Source organism: Coregonus lavaretus, assembly GCF_964263955.1.
Source record: "Coregonus lavaretus genome assembly, chromosome: 6".
Classification (NCBI taxonomy): Eukaryota; Metazoa; Chordata; class Actinopteri; order Salmoniformes; family Salmonidae; genus Coregonus; species Coregonus lavaretus.
The window spans coordinates 12,022,912-12,041,203 of NC_139993.1; the positions used below are offsets into that span (position 1 = coordinate 12,022,912).

Sequence of the window (18,292 nt, forward strand, 5' to 3'; positions counted from 1 at the left end):
TATGTTTATTTCCAGAGCAAAAGGAATGCTTTTGCAAAACTTGTCCATCTTCAACACTTTCATGAGTGCTAGATGGAAATGTAGTGGCAGGATACAATTGAGCTTGTTACATTCCCAAGGAGAGTCGACGTTCTCAGTCAGTCTTAAAGGATTTATTAAGCCGTGTATAAATAAAAGTATATTCAGATGCATCAAAGATTGCTAGAAGAAAAATATACATGAAACACTTTCTCCACAGAGAAAAAAAAACTAAACAAGCCAAGACATCAGTCAAAAGTCCAGCCACTCTGCCATATACACACAGTTTGAGGGGGATATCTCGCCTCCTTCATGACAGTCATCAAACACCTAAGAGAAGAGAGACAGAATGAAATTATGTATACTCCTGGAAGAATACTGCATCATCAAACCTACATTACTTACTTTCCCTTTTTCTAGCATTTCCTGATGGCTATCTGGCTCAGAGTATGTGAGCGGAGCTGGAGCGTGGAGCGAGATTCCCAAAGGCTGGTGCCTCGGCCTTCTCGCCCACTCCAATATCGCTCACTTCACGAGCTCAGGGCATGCCCGGCCCAGTACACATTCGTAGTCTAATTGTGCGCTCCTATAACCCCTTACTTTAGCTACTGTTTTGGAGTACGCTAAATATCTTCATTAAAAACTGATAAAACACACAGGTGCTAAATCAAGGTGACTTACAAAGATGAGGACCAAGAGCAAGAGAGGGAGTGCGGTTATGTAGTGTCCACAACTAAATAATAATTGTGGAATCTGAAAAGACACTTATCCCAAAAGCATGATGATGTACTTACTACGTGCACATGCTAAAAGAAAGGAACGAGGTGGGTAGATAACTAAGTGTGTCATTGTAGCAAAGTATTTATAAACAAAAAAATCAGATCTCAAACTTTTCGTTCTATTATCTATACAATAGGACATAATTGATTTTGACCCAATAGGGCTGGCATATTCCCACGTTCAAGGAGCTTTCCGTTTTGATTGGGTTATTTTGCATAAAAACCTTTAGGCCTACCTATAATTTCTTTAATGAAAAAACAACTCTGCATCTCTGCCCAGCCTCGCAAGAGTGCCCAAAAGGGTGTTTAAGATCCCCAGTGGAAGCCACAGACTGGCCAAACTTGTGTTTCTAAAAATGAATTCAAAGGCACTAATAAGTAATTTTTTGTTTAATTTGTATTTAATTCTAAGTAAGTCAAAGCCTCTATTTGCAAATGTATAGACTATAATGATTGAATACAACAAAATGTTGTTTAAATGGTGCACACTTTATTTCCCTACCAGCCTATTGTGTCGCACTCGCAAATGCTTCACAATGTATTTCTTTGTAGGCTATAGCATTGAAATAAATAAATAATATAGCCTAAATAATTCATTTCCATTTATTCTTAGGCTCCCTGTCTGGCTCCTGACCTATTTAGAGTGTTTATAGGCTGTTTAATATGACATGTAGCCTATTTTAAATTATGTTCACCTTTTCATGTTTATTCAAATACTTTTCATTCAAATCCATATGGTTTGGTTTCAATACTTAAAAACCAATTGGTAGGTCTAGGTAGTCACAAAAATAGATGGGTATTGGTTAAATTGTGATTTTAATGAATGGAACGAATTTGGAGCTGGAGTTTTGTTCCCGGTTTTTAGCAGGGCCGTAGGAAAGGACATGGAGTGCAAGAGCAGTGCACATCGCTCATCGAGCGGGATTTCCAACCACTCAACTCCGCTCACATGCTCTGATCTGGCTACAGGTGAAGTACTTTGAATAGAAATAGTAAAACATTTAGGATCAGAACTGTCTGCAGGACTCCTTTCTTTCTGCCCAGCCCTAAGTCAAAACATGCCTTTCTAGTATTTGACGAGCGACTGGGCACTCCAACGTCCATACTAGCAAACCACTTACGGCCAAACTACAATGGGCATGTGTGTTTACGTGTCTTCTACACGTCTCTCTGAAGCATGCTCAACTGATAAAATGGCTGGCGCTTTGGATTTGGGCCTCCGTTTGCTGCTTTTGGTGTAGCAGACTAAACAACACTAACGAAGGAAAACGCAACACTAGTGATGTAGTTTTGGTGTTAGAATACACAGTGTACAAAACATTAGGAACACCTTTCTAATATTGTTACACCCCCTTTTGCCCTCAGAATAGCCTCAATTCATCCGGGCATGGACTCTACAAGGTGTCGAAAGCGTTCCACAGGGATGCTGGCCCATGTTGACTCCAATGCTTCCCACAGTTGTGTCAAGTTCGCTGGATGTCATTTGGGTGGTGGACCACTCTTGATACACACGGGAAACTGTTGAGCGTGAAAAACCCAGCAGCGTTGCAGTTCTTGACACACACCGGTACGCCTGGCACCTACTACCATACCCTGTTCAAAGGCACTTAAATATTTTGTCTTGCCCATTCACCCTCTGAATGGCACACATACACAATCCATGTCTCAATTGTCTCAAGGCTTAAAAATCCTTCTTTAACCTGTCTCCTCCCCTTCATTTACACTGATTGAAGTAGATTTAGCAAGTGACATCAGTAAGGGATCATAGCATTCACCTGGTCAGTCTGTCATGGAAAGAGAAGGTTTTCCTAATGTTTTGTACACCCAGTGTACATATATCCCCAATGCGATGTTTAATACCAAGTGACATGCTGGTATGGATATTTAAACGGAGCCACTTGGCTCTTGTTGCCTGTGGAGGAGGGCTCACCGGACAGAGGCCACAGGGCGCCTTGACCAGGCCCGTAGGCTGGATGATGGGGTTGACCCCTCTGTACAGCTTCATCTGGCCGTCCACACTGCCCACAGTGCCCTCCTTGGCCGCGATGATGGTCATCTCCACCTTGCCGTCGTAGATGAGCGTGTTCAGAATAGTCTCAATGTCCTCCATAGACAGGTCCACCTGTACACAAAGTGCAATATTCAGACTTACATTTACATTTTACATTTACATTTTAGTCATTTAGCAGACGCTCTTATCCAGAGCGACTTACAGTTAGTGCATACATTATTATTATTTTTTGTTTTTTCATACCCCCTGTGGGGAATACATAGCAACTGTATGCTGAAAGGTGAGACTGTTACAGTTGTTATATTTTACCCACTCACATTGTACCCTTTTCACCATATTTGTATAGAGTACCGACCATATTTTCCTGGATCTGATATTTTATTTTTGCATGGACCTTTCCAGCAACTATGGCAGATTCATAACCAGGCCAGTGCAGACAGTACAGCTCTGTTTGGTCAATAGTGTGAAAAGAGTACTAAGTGTGGGCAAATATGCCCCGGTCCTGACCAACAAGTGGAGGATTCCACCCTGGTCTTGACAACTTTGTCCGTTATCTGCAAAAACGTGGCAAAATTGCTTGTCAAAATTGAACTGAATGTAGCCAGCTGCAGTCTCACCTTGCTGATGCCGAGTTCACAAATATACTTCCACACTTCGTGAGAGGTGGCGAAGGAGCTGTTTCTTTGCACCATGGGGTTCTGCTTGCTGTCCCTCGCTACCTCGGCCTGGAGGGTGACAAACAAACCAATATGACCGTAGAAATGATGTTCTAGTAAACTCTTGGTTGCCAGATAGCCTGTAACTAGGAGACAGAGTTGTTTCTGGCTATATCACCCAGCCCTGCATTTAGAATGGGAAGAATAGTAGGGTACATTCCAAACCAAATGCATGTGGGCCAGAAGCCGTAAAGATTTTCTTTATGGCATAATCTATTAGATTGAAGCATGCTTCACACTGTTCCCAACGTTGATGTGCTCATATAAAATCAGTGTAATTAGTAACTTATTTCCAAACATTTACAGTACAGAACACACCCATTTAATTTATGTGACTTGTCCATTGTAAGACATTTGTCCCACTCCCATTCAGTGGACCCCTCACCTTACTCTGAAGGAATTTGAAACACTGCTGATTGAGAACCTCCACAAACTCAGACTCAAAGTCCTGGTCACTATACCAGGCTCCCCCAGTCACCGAGCGGTCTGGCTGCAGGTTGTATAGCATGTAAACCTTCTTCTTTGACGCCTGGACAAACAACAACAACTCATTATAGGTGAGACTAAACACTTATTACAGAGTTTGGATAGCATGACTGCTGATGCATTCATATTATTAAGTGGTACCTTTCTTGATTCAACTATTTATCTCTGGTTTTTAAAACATGTATTTTAGAATATTTTAGTGCTTGGAGCTCGACTCACGGCCACTGATTTCACAGCCTTGATCAGCTTCTTGCTCTCTAGGTTCTTGAGGATCTTGTTGATCTCTGTCAGTGGAAGGTTGCTCTTATATCTAATGTCCCTGCTCCAGATCCCTTTGTGAAAGGAAGAGGACAGTTCATAAATATACAAATGGAAAGAACATTGCACAAAGAAATACAATCAAGGAAAATAATGTTGTGGTGGTGGACACTGTGAGTTGGCCAGGTTTGAATGGACTTGATGGCCCCATCCAAAGACAACACCCATCTCTTACCCCCTAGCACTTGGGTAGATCTGAGAGGATTGGATAGATGTAAACAATATGGGGGAAATGTAACCTAGCCTATCAAAGGGAAAGGTGAAGCATTTGCTTAACCCTACCCAATTCTGTCTGATCTACCCAAGTAGGCTACCTAAGGGGGTAGGGGCAAGGGGTTGTCTGGAAAGGATGCCTCTGAAATTCCTACCTTTGTTTCCTGCATCCTCAATGACCTGATACACTAGCTTCTCTTGGTTGTCAGATCCTTTCATTTTGCTTTGGGACATAATAAAAACACAGTTAAAGTTCCCAATCATCCAGACATCAAAGTCCTTCCTTCAAAATATATTTAAAAAACATTGTTAAATGTTTAATGACGATGCTGACATTTACCTTGCTGTCTGGGCATCCTTCATGCGGTATAGAAGTCCTGAGCTGTTTCGTAGAAGGTCCAACTGACCCTGTGTGCACAAAATCAAACTTTGTTACAATATTCTTATCCTCAGCATTGCGCTATCAACCAGAACTATTGAGCCATTGTTCTGAAAATCTGATCATTAACGAACACATCATGCATCATGTTCTTTAGCATTATGTTTTTGTTACTGACCAACATGAACATCCAATGCATTTATATTAAGGTTGGGCGTTATTACAATATTATTTTTTTTTACATTTTTTTTTAACATATTATCATTTATTGAGGATGATTGACAGCAATCGTCGTTGGTGACGACATCGTGATGTGACAGAAGATAGTCTAACCTATTTCAACTTGACTGACAGTAAAGCACAGAGTCAGGCAGTGCTAAACAGAGAAGCGCATCGGTGGACATTGAGTAAACGGCCTATATTCCTATTTGCTAATGCACACTCCTTAACTAACCTGTTTCCCTTTTCTCTCCATTCAATAGGAATACGACTTTGGGCTATAGGTGTACATACACTTTCAGTTTTATGCATTCTGGATAAAAGACACCCACCCACACCTCTGCTAGATCTGTCTGATCTTGTCAACTCCATTGTCATTGTCAAGCCAAACGCATGACAATTCCATAAGGAGTCGCCAAGAGAGCAGAAACGGACTGGCACCCAGGCTACACCTGTGCCACTTACCAATGACAGTAGTCTGTTGATGGCCATGGCTCTCTGTTGAGCCTCCAACTGAGGCATGTCATTCTGGATCACCTGGTCTGTTATTCCATGAGGAAACTGTTGACAGAGCGCCTTTATCCTTTATAATAGAAGAGAACATTAACGTTAGTTAGCAACCTAGCTAGTCAGGACATCAGGTTTACTATAAGTTCAACTATAAATGTCTTACTGCTTATTCCTAAATTATGATTGATGTAGCTAGATAGGTAGTCTAACTAGTAGATGAAGAGCATTAGCTTGTTCATGTACTATACAGTAACGTTAGTTAGCTAGCTCACTATAGCTACATGCATCAAACTGTCATTGTCAAACTTGTGGGACTAGGAGTTTAGGATTGAAAACATTGGCTGAATTAATTGAAACGCCCTTTTTAGCAACTTTGCTTAGTTTTATAAGGCATATTTAAAAGTAGCTAACGTTAAGTCCCTTGATCTAAGTGTTGCTAGCTAGTTGATCAAATGCAGCCCATTTGAGCAAGTGAAAATAGACAGCTAACTAGGTTGCGAGCTAGCCTATGCTAGGGATTTCTTGACAGCGACAAACCTGTTTTCAATGTCTACAGCATCTGTGGATTCTTTCTTTACTTTCACATCCGCCATCGTGGAGAGTTGTACAATATTGTATTGGTTAGCTAGCTAGCAATGCAATTCGTCAACATTTTGAACATGCGACTCTGGGTCCAAGTCGCATTTGGGTGGCTATATAGAAGCCCGGAAATTGCCTGTTAAAAACGTAGAAAATACTTTTCACTGTAGTTCAATTAATTTATAATTGGATTTTTTTCCTCAGCCTATTGTCATCAGTATTTTTGTATTTAGTGAGTGATTGCAAAGCAGTCGGTGCATTTTGTAACAATAACAAAGATGCTTTGATCATGATTATAATGAAAGAGCGTGCGCGACATGCATAGAACGCAATGGATTACATTTCTATGGCGCGAGCATTCAAAGTTCTCCAAGTATTTCAGGAATTGGAAAATAATAGCTAATATAATAAAAGTTGAGAATAAACAATGAAAACATTGTGAATCCTGCCATTGGCTGTGGTGGTTGCTAAGGAGTATGTTTCTCCGTTGCTGCGTCGCATAGGCATTGTAACATCTGCGGTCACTGATCAGCGCAGCTATATCAGGTAAAAAAACGCCTTTATCCCGCTTAAAGACTTTATAATAAAACATATCATTTTTGCAATGGACTAATGAAAATGTTTTTTTATAGCTAAATGCATTTTTATTATAGGACCGAACATGACAGCCGGTTGCATTGCGGTGCCTCTCATCATCCCGATTCGAATCCCCCCTCCTGGTAAAGCCAAGCACGAGATAGACATCACAACTCCTGTTGAGATCAAATCAGGTGAAAACATGCGTGTATCCATAATGTGTGGATGATGCTAGTGCATACATGAATATATCTTATGTAGTACATTTATGTTTGAACATTGTTTTCACATTGTTCACTGTTTTTCCAATGATATCCACCATGCACTCTTAGATAACATCTGCCCTAGATTCAACGTTTTTTGACAAACAACATATATTGCTTCCTAGATACCCCAGATGTCACTATCTACTACACTCTGAATGGTACTAAACCAGAGGTGACAAAGAGACCAGGGTTTGGAGAGAACAGCACTTTGAAGTATAGCAGACCAATACGCTTACCTGAAGGAAAAGTGTCAGTCAAAGCTCTGGCCATCACCAGGTTGGATTGTGAAAGGATTCTACTAAAATAAATCACACAAAGACATTTATTGTTTCATTGCCATTCAGTCCTGGGTCAAATATGATTTAATTTTCCCTGTACAGTGGAATCAACACAATAGTCCCAAAAGTGCAAACTCCAAGCAAAATCAAGGATACCCTAAATACTTGACTTATTTGACTGATGTCTGGTGCTGTTATGTTATAATAATTGCTATTATGGATAATTGATGGCTGAAACTGACCTTATGTTTATCTGCCTTAGGGATGGTCGAGAGAGTGCCATTGTCACCAAGCTATTTCTGGTGGAGTATGTGCCCTCAAACGAGCCACCTTCCATTGAGGACAATGAAGATAACTTTCTGAAGGAGTATGAACGAGACCTCCCTAGACAGGTATAGTCAGGTATACAGTATGTGCATGCTAACACTTCATTTCAATGTCGTCTGAAGTTTGACATGTAATGACAGCTTCAGACAAGATATGTCACATTGCCGGTCTGCCTTAAATTTGCTATCTAGCTCTAAAACTTTACTAAAACGTCATGCTTCTTCACTGATTTTTTTGGGGAAGCCTAGCAATGACATGTAACATAACTGACATAACTGTTATTACATGTTAGGCTACGTCAAGCGCTAAGGCATTCTCATGAAAACTGTAGACATTACAATGATGGAGCATTCAAACAAATGTGTTACCATCTGCATCAATATGTGCTGAGGTGAAGCAGAGAATACTGTTACTGTGGATCTATTGTATTGCTCTGTTTCTCACAGGAGATGGGGACAGAGAACGGTTCTGGAGATGCGTCACTGAAGCTTCAAGGTATGTCTAATTTAATAACTTTTACTAATGAGCAATAAACTGCCTAAACAACGTTACAAAGTTAGCTCAAGCCTAATTTCCCTAAAGGGCTATTTCTCAATGCCTTACAAAGGTATTAGTGTCACAAACATTTTTGTGTACACTTGACCATACAGCGGTCATTACTGTAATGTAAGTACTAAATATCATATTCATATGCAATGCACAAGACTGTTATAAACTCAATGTCAGCATTTCTAAATGCTTGTCTCAATAAGTGCAAGCTTCTGTGTCAGTGCATGTCATAGAATTAGGAATTAGAATAGGATCTCTATGGTGAAACACTGTCATACTGACATTTACTATATATATATGGAGATTCATATAATACTTATAAACCTTATAACATTCATAAGCTATCAGTAATACCCTTTATAATATGAAGAGGATTATTGCTAGTTTATGGATTTTATGCAGTGTAAGAGCGTGTACGTTTTGGTAATAGTTGTGTGTGTCCTGGGTTCTCTTTAGTGCCAAAGACCAAGGGAGGAGACTCCTACAGGCCCCCTAAAGGTCCACGGTTCCTCAGCAGCCGTCTAGGGCTTGTGTCCCCTGCTCCGGAGCCCATGTCTTCACATCGTTCTCAGACACTGGTACATTCACAAAAAATATATTATGAATATTATTTAAGCAATAAGGCACCTCGGGGGTTTGTGGTATATGGCCAATATACCACGGCTAAGGGCTGTATCCAGGTATAAGAACAACCCTTAGCCATGGTATATTGGCCATATACAACACCCCCTTAGACCTTATTGCTTAATTATATTATAGATTATATGATATCATTATTATAGTGATGATGGTGGCTGATTATAATATGGTCATTTATCACAATCCGCTAAGAGTTAACAAATACATGAATGTGACCCATGTGGGAATCCAACCCACAACCCTGCTGTTCCAAGTTAGCCTATGGTCATTGGCATACCAAAATAATATATTTTTTCTGTAAGGACATTCAACATAACAGCACAAACAGGTAAATACAGCTTCTTACTTCGAACGCCACAGAACATTAATTATTTGGTGTTAAATGCTCTTTCAGAATGCAAGCTTGGAAGACAGTCCCTTCAAAAACCTGACCAGCACTCAAATGTCAAGGATCCAAAGGGAGACAGACTTTCTGAGGTGAGTGAACAGAAGCAGAGAGAAAGAACGAGAAAAAGCATGAAACAAAGATGCAGAGAGATTGTTTCTAACGGAGAAGCGAATGATCTCCCGCACCTTCTACCTTTCCCCAGGTGTGCTAAGTGCTTGAGCCATCGCCCCTCAGACCCCTTTGCCCGCTTTTGTCTGCATTGTGGCACCGCTGTGATGCCTGTGCCAGGCCAGAGGCTGCCACCCACAGAGGGCGGACAGGTATCACCCCAGTCCTAAAACCACCTTTTACAACTGCTACTGCTACTGTTGTTAACATTTTGTCGATGGCCTACTCTTTGATTGTATGCACATTTTACAGTGTGGCATTTAACTTTAGGTTCATCTTACTGTGTTTATTTTACCCTATTAAGATGCAAAAAAATGGCAACACTAAATAATATGATTTCAAGAAAAATCACGAAAAGGATTTGGAGATATTGCATTATGTAGCTGCAAAATTGAAATACAGTTTAGTGTTATTCAGTGTTTTAAGTCGTTTTTCTCCCCTAAGTCACCCAAGGCTAACAGGCCTGTGTTCATTCAGGCCTTTCAATTCAATGTTCAATTTGGCCTGTGTGTTCATTCTGGCATTTCAATTTAATTCAAAGCCAAGGTTTGGGTTTCTCTTTTGTCTTAAGATGGGCTTGTGTGTCCACTGTAAAACAATGGTGCCTGTCAACACCTCCACATGTGTGGTATGTGAGGCCCCCATGAGCCCCCAGCTCCATCCTCAGGCCAGCTTAAGACTCCAGGTAAATATGAAGTTTACTGCCACAAACACTCCGCTTTCAAACACCTTGTGACTTTGCACATATACTTTATTTGCAGGCGTGTTAACATTTACCTTTTCAATCCAAAGCAGTGTAAATGGATTGGTTTTCTCTCTTGCTCTGTCTGTCTGTGTGTGTGTGTGTGTGTGTGTGTGTGTGTGTGTGTGTGTGTGTGTGTGTGTGTGTACACCTGTCCTCTCGCTTTCTTTTTCTGTGCTGTAGAACAGGGTGATCTGTCAGTCATGTGGAACCGGAAACCCTCCGCATATCTCAAATTGTGTCACCTGTGAAACTAAACTACTGCAGCCACCCACTGTAAGAGCTCATTGATTGTATTATAGTAGCCTAATTATCCTTATTAGGCTTAGTTTAGACTTGTATAAATGCCTAGGTTTTTGTTGTGGTATGTAATTAGTCAGAAAGCAAGCAAACTACAAATATATGTAACCGAGTTGAATTGGGTAAACTCACTTCTCAAGTTGAAAAACCTCCACCCGCAGCATATAATTACTAGCCTTTCGGTAGCGCAGCTGGCTAAGGTGTTTCAAGAGGGCGGTCACATTAGTTTGCAAGACATAAGATTTTTATGATAGCCTAGCGGTTAGAGCTGAAAGGTTGCTGTCTGGTTTGAATATCCGAGCCGACAAGGTGAAAAATCTGTGGATGTGCCCTTGAGCAAGGCACTTAACCCTAATTTGCTCCAGGGGCCCTGTAGTACTATGGCTAACCCTATAAAACAACACATTTCACTGCACCTATCTGGTGTGTGACAATAAAACATATATACTGTACATTATATACTTTAGTTATTGTATAATATGCTACAGACAGCCAGCTTAATGTAACTACACTACACAATATTTTATAGTTGAATATCACACTTACCTTCTGAGGAGTATCTCTCTCAACATATTGAGAGCGTGAACTACCATGTGGAGTTTATACAACCAGGTTTCTCCCATTCCGGTCATACTATTACTACTATTACTAGCACATAGCCACTGGGTCTGCAGGCTTTTGTTCCATCCCAGCACTAACACACCTGTTTCAAATAATGAGCTAGTCATGGTTTCAGTTTGGACTACTTAAATCAGTGGTGTTAGTGATGGGCTGGAACAAAAGCCTGCACATCCAGTAGCTCTCCAGCACCCACCCTGTGATAGACAAGACATTGTGAGTCTTGTGCATTATCAGATGTAGGCCTACATGTTGTGATTGTACACATTAGATTTCATTTATTGAGAAGTCAAGGTGCTACCATAGGTTTTTTGACATTTTTCTCTTTAGGCTGTTTTGAGTGGTCAGAGTGCCCCGCCGCTTCCATCTGGAGAAGGCAAGATGGTGTCCTGTTCTAAGTGCAGCCGGGTCAACCACTCGGATGCACGCTTCTGTGACTGGTGCGGTTCCAAGGTAAGCATACTACTTACCCCAACCAACTGTTCCTCCATCCAATCAACCTTCCATTCATTTCACTAAAACACAATGTTGAAAGCAGCGATGAGGCTGGTTCCACCAGGTTAACATTAGCCTCTAGCAATTTAAACTTCTTCCACTACCATAAACATACTTTTAGACAGCTGAAGCAAGCGCACACATTTTCTTCAGAAAGTGTACCTTTTATCCTCTGTCTGTTTCATTCTCTGTTGTTAACTGGTGCCCATCCCTGCCAGCCTGGCCATTCAGTCAGCTGTTTGATCTGCTCCCGGTGCGGAGCGAGCAGCCACCCCTATGCCAACTTCTGTGGCTCCTGTGGGGTGTTTCTGGAGGGGCCGCCCAGGGGGGAGTCGCGTGCCAGCCTTGCCTATTCCACGGGGGGGAATCTGGAGTTGGAGCGAGTACGTCCCTCGCCATGCCATATTTACTTATATCTAAACAGGGTTGGGGGGTCAATTTCATTTAAATTCAGTCAATTCAGGAATAAACTTAAATTCCAATTACATATTCTTCTCACAGAGAATCATTGAGGAAAATTGGAATTTCAGTTTACTTCCTGAATTGAAATGAAATTGACCACCACCCTGATTCTAACAACCCTTGTTGTAAGCGCACACACTCTTAGTCACCAAATGTGATACAGTGGTACATTCTCTGAGTGTTTTGTTAGAGCCATCCTTCCCACAAATTCTCTCTCCATTTCTCTTTCTCCCTCTCTGCTTATTTCTCACCCCCTCTTCTCTCTCTCTCTATCACTCTTCCTCCCCCTTTCTTTCTTTCTTTCTTTCTTTCTTTTTCTCTGCATCAACAGATGTCCACTCACACCTCTGACGGTGCCACTGCCACCTGGCAGGCTGTGCCCTCCTCCGTTTTCCCCGGTGTGGCGTTGGCCCCGGGACCAGTACGGGCGGACCAGCAGACTCAGACTGTGGGCTTGTTCTACCCATCGGGCACTGAGCTCCACAGGAAGGGCCAGCAGGTGACGCTGGAGCTGAGGAGACAGGAGCAGATGAGGGACCGCAGACCACTGCTCACAGCTATAAGCCCAGGCAGAGGTGACCGCTCGCCAGTGCCTAAATAACTGCTAACCGGTGTAGGGTGAAGTTGCCCCTAGATGCTGATCTTGAGTCAGTTTAGCAATTTCCCCACTAATGATTAAGGTTAGGATTGGGGGAGAGGAAGTTGATCCTAGGGGAAACGTTATCCCAGAGCACTACTAACCCTAATGTAGCGATGGAGGGAGAACAGCTGGAGTGGAGCTTGAACTGGCGACCGTGTGGTTACAGGGCAAAAGCACAGGGCGAGATAATTTTTTGTGCCTCAAAAGCCCAGGCCTCCCGGCAGAGTCAGTAAGACACCTGCATAGATGGAGGTTACACAAGCACTAAGCAACGCTACAGAGCTGACCACTTTCTCAATCAATCCCATTTATTTTATAAAGCCCTTTTCACATCAGCAGTTGTCACAAAGTGCTATACAGATACCCAGCCTAGAGCATGCAATGCAGAAGCTAGGAAAAACTCCCTAGAAAGGCAGGAACCTCTTCAACTTTTTTATCGCTTGCACCACGAAGTAGTAAAATAAATGCTGGGGACTCTTTTATTTAGCAACTGTCTCTGACACTTTCGTTCTCCCTTTTATCGCTCTCTCACTCTTCTCTAGGGTACTGGAGGAAGCAGCTGGACCATGTGTGTGCTCACCTGCGCAGCTACACTCAGAACAACACAGAGTTTCGAGCTCTCATAGGGGAGCCTCGCATGGGCCGGGTATGACTAGCCTCTCTTATAACTAATCCAGGCTGTAACCTTGGTAACAGTTTACTGAAAACCAACAGATACAGAATGTTTTATTAGCTTGTATGAACCTTTATGTATTTCTATAACTGTAAGTGAGACAGGATCATCATGATGACACTAAGACGTTAAAAAAGTGTGTCAGATGTTTGACAAGTCTTACAACACATTATATCTGTATCGTAATGCATTAGGTAAAGTGTTATCATTATCTGGATCCAAACACTATCTGTAGCATTGGTTCCAATTCATGCAAATGTCCCCAACAAAGCTATTCATAAAAGTATTCTTTATCCCCAGGACAATGGGGTAAAAATCATCTTTGATGTATGTTCTTGTGCTTCTTGTTTTTTGTTCTCCTTTCAGATGGTTTCAGCTGTGATCCAGGAGGACAACTACGAAGTCAGTTTGAGGATCAACTTTGTCTCTGCCGGACTTGAAAAAAACAAGGTCTTTCATTTTTGCTATGCTATTACACTTTGAAATGGGTGTATTTACATTTAAATTTCTGTTATACACTGTAACATGTCACCTGTCAATCGCTTTTAATTTGCTAAATATTGTGGAATTCCTTATGTACTGTGTAAAATATTGCCTTTAGTCAATTCTCCTTTGTCTTGTCTGGAGCATAGTTCAGGCCAAACATAAGGCCCACAACAAATATTTTCTTAGTCCTGTCAGGTAGACGGGATTGAGAAGCCCCTTATCCTATCAGAGAACCGGAACCTCAGCAGTGTGACGGAAGGCATGAACGGCCTAACAGCCAGACAGACCAGCCTGGGTGAGAAAGGTAAACCTACATACTTTTTATTTGAGATATTAATACCATCTACTGTCTATCTTATACTTATCTCTCGGGGACAGACTACGTTTCTATTTAGGGGGGTGGAGACCGGAGACTTCACTAGTCGCGTTAGTATCTTTCTCTCAACCTCTCCTCCCAGATCCTAATTGAGCATCTGACGCAATTACGCAATATTTGATTTATTCTACTGTATCTAGAGTTTGGCACATATCATGATTTTTTACGAGAGACTTACTAAAGTTATATGCCTGACTTCCGTCGCCAGGGGGCATGTGGGGTCCGGAGATGGGAGCATAGATGGCTACACCAGACTCCGGCACTACATGCTTGACTCTTAAGTCAGAATACTACCCTTAGTTATTCGTTGACTTCTCAGAAGTGTTGGTTTAGTTTTTGTATTTGTTTTAGATCATTCTTTGTATTCATGTTAATTTATTTTAGGTACATTTGTATGTATATTCATGTTGTCTGGCTGTGATGACGCTAGTAGGGAGTGAGAACGCTACCTCAAAGTCTGGAGCTTCCAGGAAAACAGTGAAAAACCTCAGTCAGAGCTGGACCTCTGACGTTGCACAGAAACCGCCTGTAAGTTGGACTTTTTCTTAGCTGGGGCTTGGGCTCGGACTCGGAACAATCCAGAAACAGCCCCAAGCCCTTTTGGAGCTCTGAGAGGATCACATATGGTCCACTCGGCCGTCTAATAGACTTAGTAGGACTTTAGGTATATTGCTTTTGCCTGTCAAATCCTTTCAGATCTCCACAAGTACCGAGAGTTTAAGGGATTGGGGTTGTTTCTGGACTGAGCCATAGCTTCATTCTTTTGTTTACAGTCGTTTGTGCCTTGGATAAGTGCAAACTTTCTAAAGTGCAGTTCAGTTCAATCCAAGTGCATTATTTCACGGGCATGATCTGTTTCAATGCACATATTCACAGTAGTGCCAGGTCACTGCGTATCTGACTGTAAGTGAATGGTGTTAATGTCCAATGACCTTCATTTGTTATGACAATGTCATTTCTTTCTATTTTCAAGCCATCCAAAGACAGTCTGCTTCTGAGGGAAGTTGGCCCAGACGGCAGGGGGCACATCTCTGTGGTCCAGCAACTGCTTGATGAGGTAACTTAATTAAAGCTGGTGAAAGGAATGTTCATTTTGAGATGCTAGTTAAGAATCTGGCTCGAAGGACCATGAAATAACTACACCGACTGATATAGCTGAGCCGAGCCGAACTGTACTACACTGGCCTGGTTGTACATTCACCAGAGTTGCTGGAATCTTGTTACATCCATGTTAAAGGAATATCAGAGCCAGCACTGTGTAGTTCGCGTCGGCATGGTAGGGTAAAAATTGTTCTAATTTTCCCTGCTTGTATTGTCCCGAACATGGCGATGTTGTGCCAGGGTGCAGATCCCTCATGCCAGGGGTGTGACGGGCGCCCTGCCCTGGTTGTTGCTGTGCTGCACGAGCACCACGAGGTCCTCCCTGTGCTGGTACAAAGGGGCGCTGACGTCAACCAGCAGTCTGGGCCGTAAGTACAGTGCTAACGGATTAAAGTCGATTTGGGATTGAGCACACAAATAGGTAGGAGGAATAATGGTTGGTTTATACCTACCCAATATAAAATCATGACTTCGGACAGTCTCTTATATGTGAATTACATAATTCCGATTTTTATTCAGATTCTCCCGGAGAATCTTGTCGGAAGTTGTCTCCCGAAGTACTTTAAGCCTGCTACACACTACGCAAACGGAGCGCCGTATACGGTCCGTTCTGAAAAATTCAGCGGCACAAAAGTACATAGAACTCTATGCAAACTACGCTCCGTCTGCGTAGTGTGTATTAGGCTTTACATGTGCATGCGCTGCATCCAACCATTAATCGCACCGGTATACATTTCGTGCTGAAAATACTGAGGTGTTGGACCTGGGACTGTCATTCCTGCATCTTCCCACTTTAAAAAAGGTTAAGTTTCTCTCTTTCTTTCATAGGGTGAACAACACCGCTCTGCACGAGGCTGCTGCTCTTGGGAGTAAGGGCTTCCAGTGTGCAGAGACACTATTAGGGTAAGAGACTACCAGCTATATGCTGTATATCGGCATGCTCCGGTTTAGTGCACACACTTAGGACAGCCCCTAGCCATTGCATAGCCCATGTCAGGAATTGACTATTTCCAAAATCAGGGTTTCCCAAACTCTGTCCTGGGGGCACATTTAGTTTTTTGCCCTAACACTACGCAGCTGATTCAAATAATCAAAGCTTGATGATGAGTTGGTTATGTGAATCAGCTGTGTAGTGATAGGGCAAAAACCAAAACGTGCCCCCAGGTTGGGCCCCAGGGCTGAGTTTGGGAAACCCTGCTGTACATAACCAGTCTCAATTCATTTATCCCATCCCAATCCTTTCAGATGCAACGCCAGCATTCGGAAGAAGAACGACAGAGGTCTGACTGCCTATGACTTGGCGGTCACGTCAGAGTGCAGCCCATTGGTGTCTCTGCTAGCTGCTAAGATGGGTCAGAGCATGCTAGACAGACTGGTCAAACCCAGGACTCACCCAAGCCTAGATGCATTCTGATGACACATAATTAATTATGTGCATCCTAAATGGCACCCTATTCCCTATAGTGCACTGCTATGGGCCCTGCTCAAAAGTAGTGCACTAAATAGGCAATAGGGTGCCATTTGGGATGCAAACTTCCTCCATGGTGGCCTTAATTGTTGAATGGTCAATTCAGAAAATATATATTCCTCTCCGGCAACTGAGTTAGGAAGGACGCCTGTATCTTTGTAGTGACCGGGTGTATTGATACACCATCCAAAGTGTAATTAATAACTTCACTATGCTCAAAGGGATATTCAATGTCTGCTTTTTGTTATTTGTACCCATCTACTGTACCAACAGGTGCCCGTCTTTGTGGTTGAATCTGTGTTTGAAATTCATTGCTCGAATGAGGGACCTTACAGATAATTGTATATGTGGGGTACAGAGATAAGGTAGTCATTCAGAAATCATGTTAAACACTATTATTGCACAGAGTGAGTCCATGCAACTTGTGAAGCACATTTACTCCTGAACTTATTTAGGCTTGCCATTACAGTGCATTCGGAAAGTATTCAGACCCCTTGACTTTTTCCACATTTTGTTACGTTAAAGCCTTATTCTAAAATTGATTAAATTGTTTCCCCCCCCCTAATCAATCTGCACACAATACCCCATAATGACAAAGCAAAAACTTTATTTTACAAATAAAAATATTACATTTACATATGTATTCAGACCCTTTACTCAGTACTTTGTTGAAGCACATTTGGCAGCGATTACAGCCTTGAGTATTCTTAGGTATGACGCTACAAGCTTGGCACACCTATATTTGGGGAGCTTCTCCCATTCTTCTCTGCAGATCCTCTCAAGCTCTGTCAGGTTGGATGGGGAGCGTCGCTGCACAGCTATTTTCAGGTATCTCCAGAGATGTCCGGGCTCTGGCTGGGCCACTCAAGGACATTCAGAGACTTGTCCCGAAGCCACTCCTGCGTTGTCTTGGCATTTTCCTGTTGGAAAGTGAACCTTGGCCCCAGTCTGAGGTCCTGAGCACTCTAGAGCAGGTTTTCATCAAGGATCTCTGTACTTTGCTCCGTTCATCTTTCCCTCAATCCTGACTAGTCTCCCAGTCCCTGCCGCTGAAAAACATCTCCACAGCATGATGCTGCCACCACCGTGCTTCAAAGTAGGGATGGTGCCCGGTTTCCTCCAGACGTGACACTTGGCATTTAGAGTTCTATCTTGAGAGTTCTATCTTGGTTTCATCAGACCAGAGAATCTTGTTTCTCATGGTGTGAGTCTTTATGTGCCTTTTGGTAAACTCCAAGCGGGCTGTCATGTGCCTTTTACTGAGTGGCTTCCGTCTGGCCACTCTACCATAAAGGCCTGATTGGTGGAGTGCTGCAGAGATGGTTGTCCTTCTGGAAGGTTCTCCTATCTCCAGAGCTCTATCAGAGTGACCATCGGGTTCTTGGTCACCTCCCTGACCAAGGCCCTTCTCTCCCCCAATTGCTCAGTTTGGCCGGGCGGCCAGCTCTAGGAAGAGTCTTGGTGGTTCCAAACTGATCAATGGAAACAGGATGCACCTGAGCTCAATTTCGA

At 42.5% G+C, this 18,292-nt stretch overlaps 2 protein-coding genes across 2 annotated transcripts; one reads left to right on the forward strand and one right to left on the reverse strand.

The window, feature by feature from the left end:
* Window positions 1-137: 137 nt before the first annotated feature.
* On the reverse strand, window positions 138-6,338 carry LOC311131169 (DNA-directed RNA polymerase III subunit RPC6). Its single transcript, XM_084164013.1, has 9 exons — window positions 6,187-6,338; window positions 5,605-5,722; window positions 4,882-4,949; window positions 4,697-4,764; window positions 4,230-4,342; window positions 3,910-4,053; window positions 3,426-3,533; window positions 2,728-2,919; window positions 138-348 (listed from the first exon to the last, which is right to left on the reverse strand). The coding sequence occupies exons 1-9, from the start codon at window positions 6,240-6,242 to the stop codon at window positions 271-273; spliced, it is 945 nt and encodes a 314-aa protein (XP_084020139.1). The 5' UTR covers window positions 6,243-6,338; the 3' UTR covers window positions 138-270.
* Window positions 6,339-6,886: 548 nt separating this feature from the next.
* Window positions 6,887-16,726, forward strand: dzank1 (double zinc ribbon and ankyrin repeat domains 1; the record flags this gene model as incomplete). The annotated part of the gene is made up of 20 exons (XM_084164504.1): window positions 6,887-6,998; window positions 7,193-7,346; window positions 7,611-7,740; window positions 8,122-8,170; window positions 8,681-8,802; window positions 9,258-9,340; window positions 9,454-9,571; window positions 9,991-10,104; window positions 10,345-10,437; window positions 11,410-11,532; window positions 11,793-11,957; window positions 12,368-12,611; window positions 13,219-13,322; window positions 13,716-13,799; window positions 14,022-14,139; window positions 14,645-14,739; window positions 15,185-15,268; window positions 15,553-15,680; window positions 16,141-16,215; window positions 16,558-16,726. Exons 1-20 carry the CDS (start codon window positions 6,890-6,892, stop codon window positions 16,724-16,726), a joined length of 2,361 nt encoding a protein of 786 aa, XP_084020630.1. The 5' UTR covers window positions 6,887-6,889.
* Window positions 16,727-18,292: the final 1,566 nt, after the last annotated feature.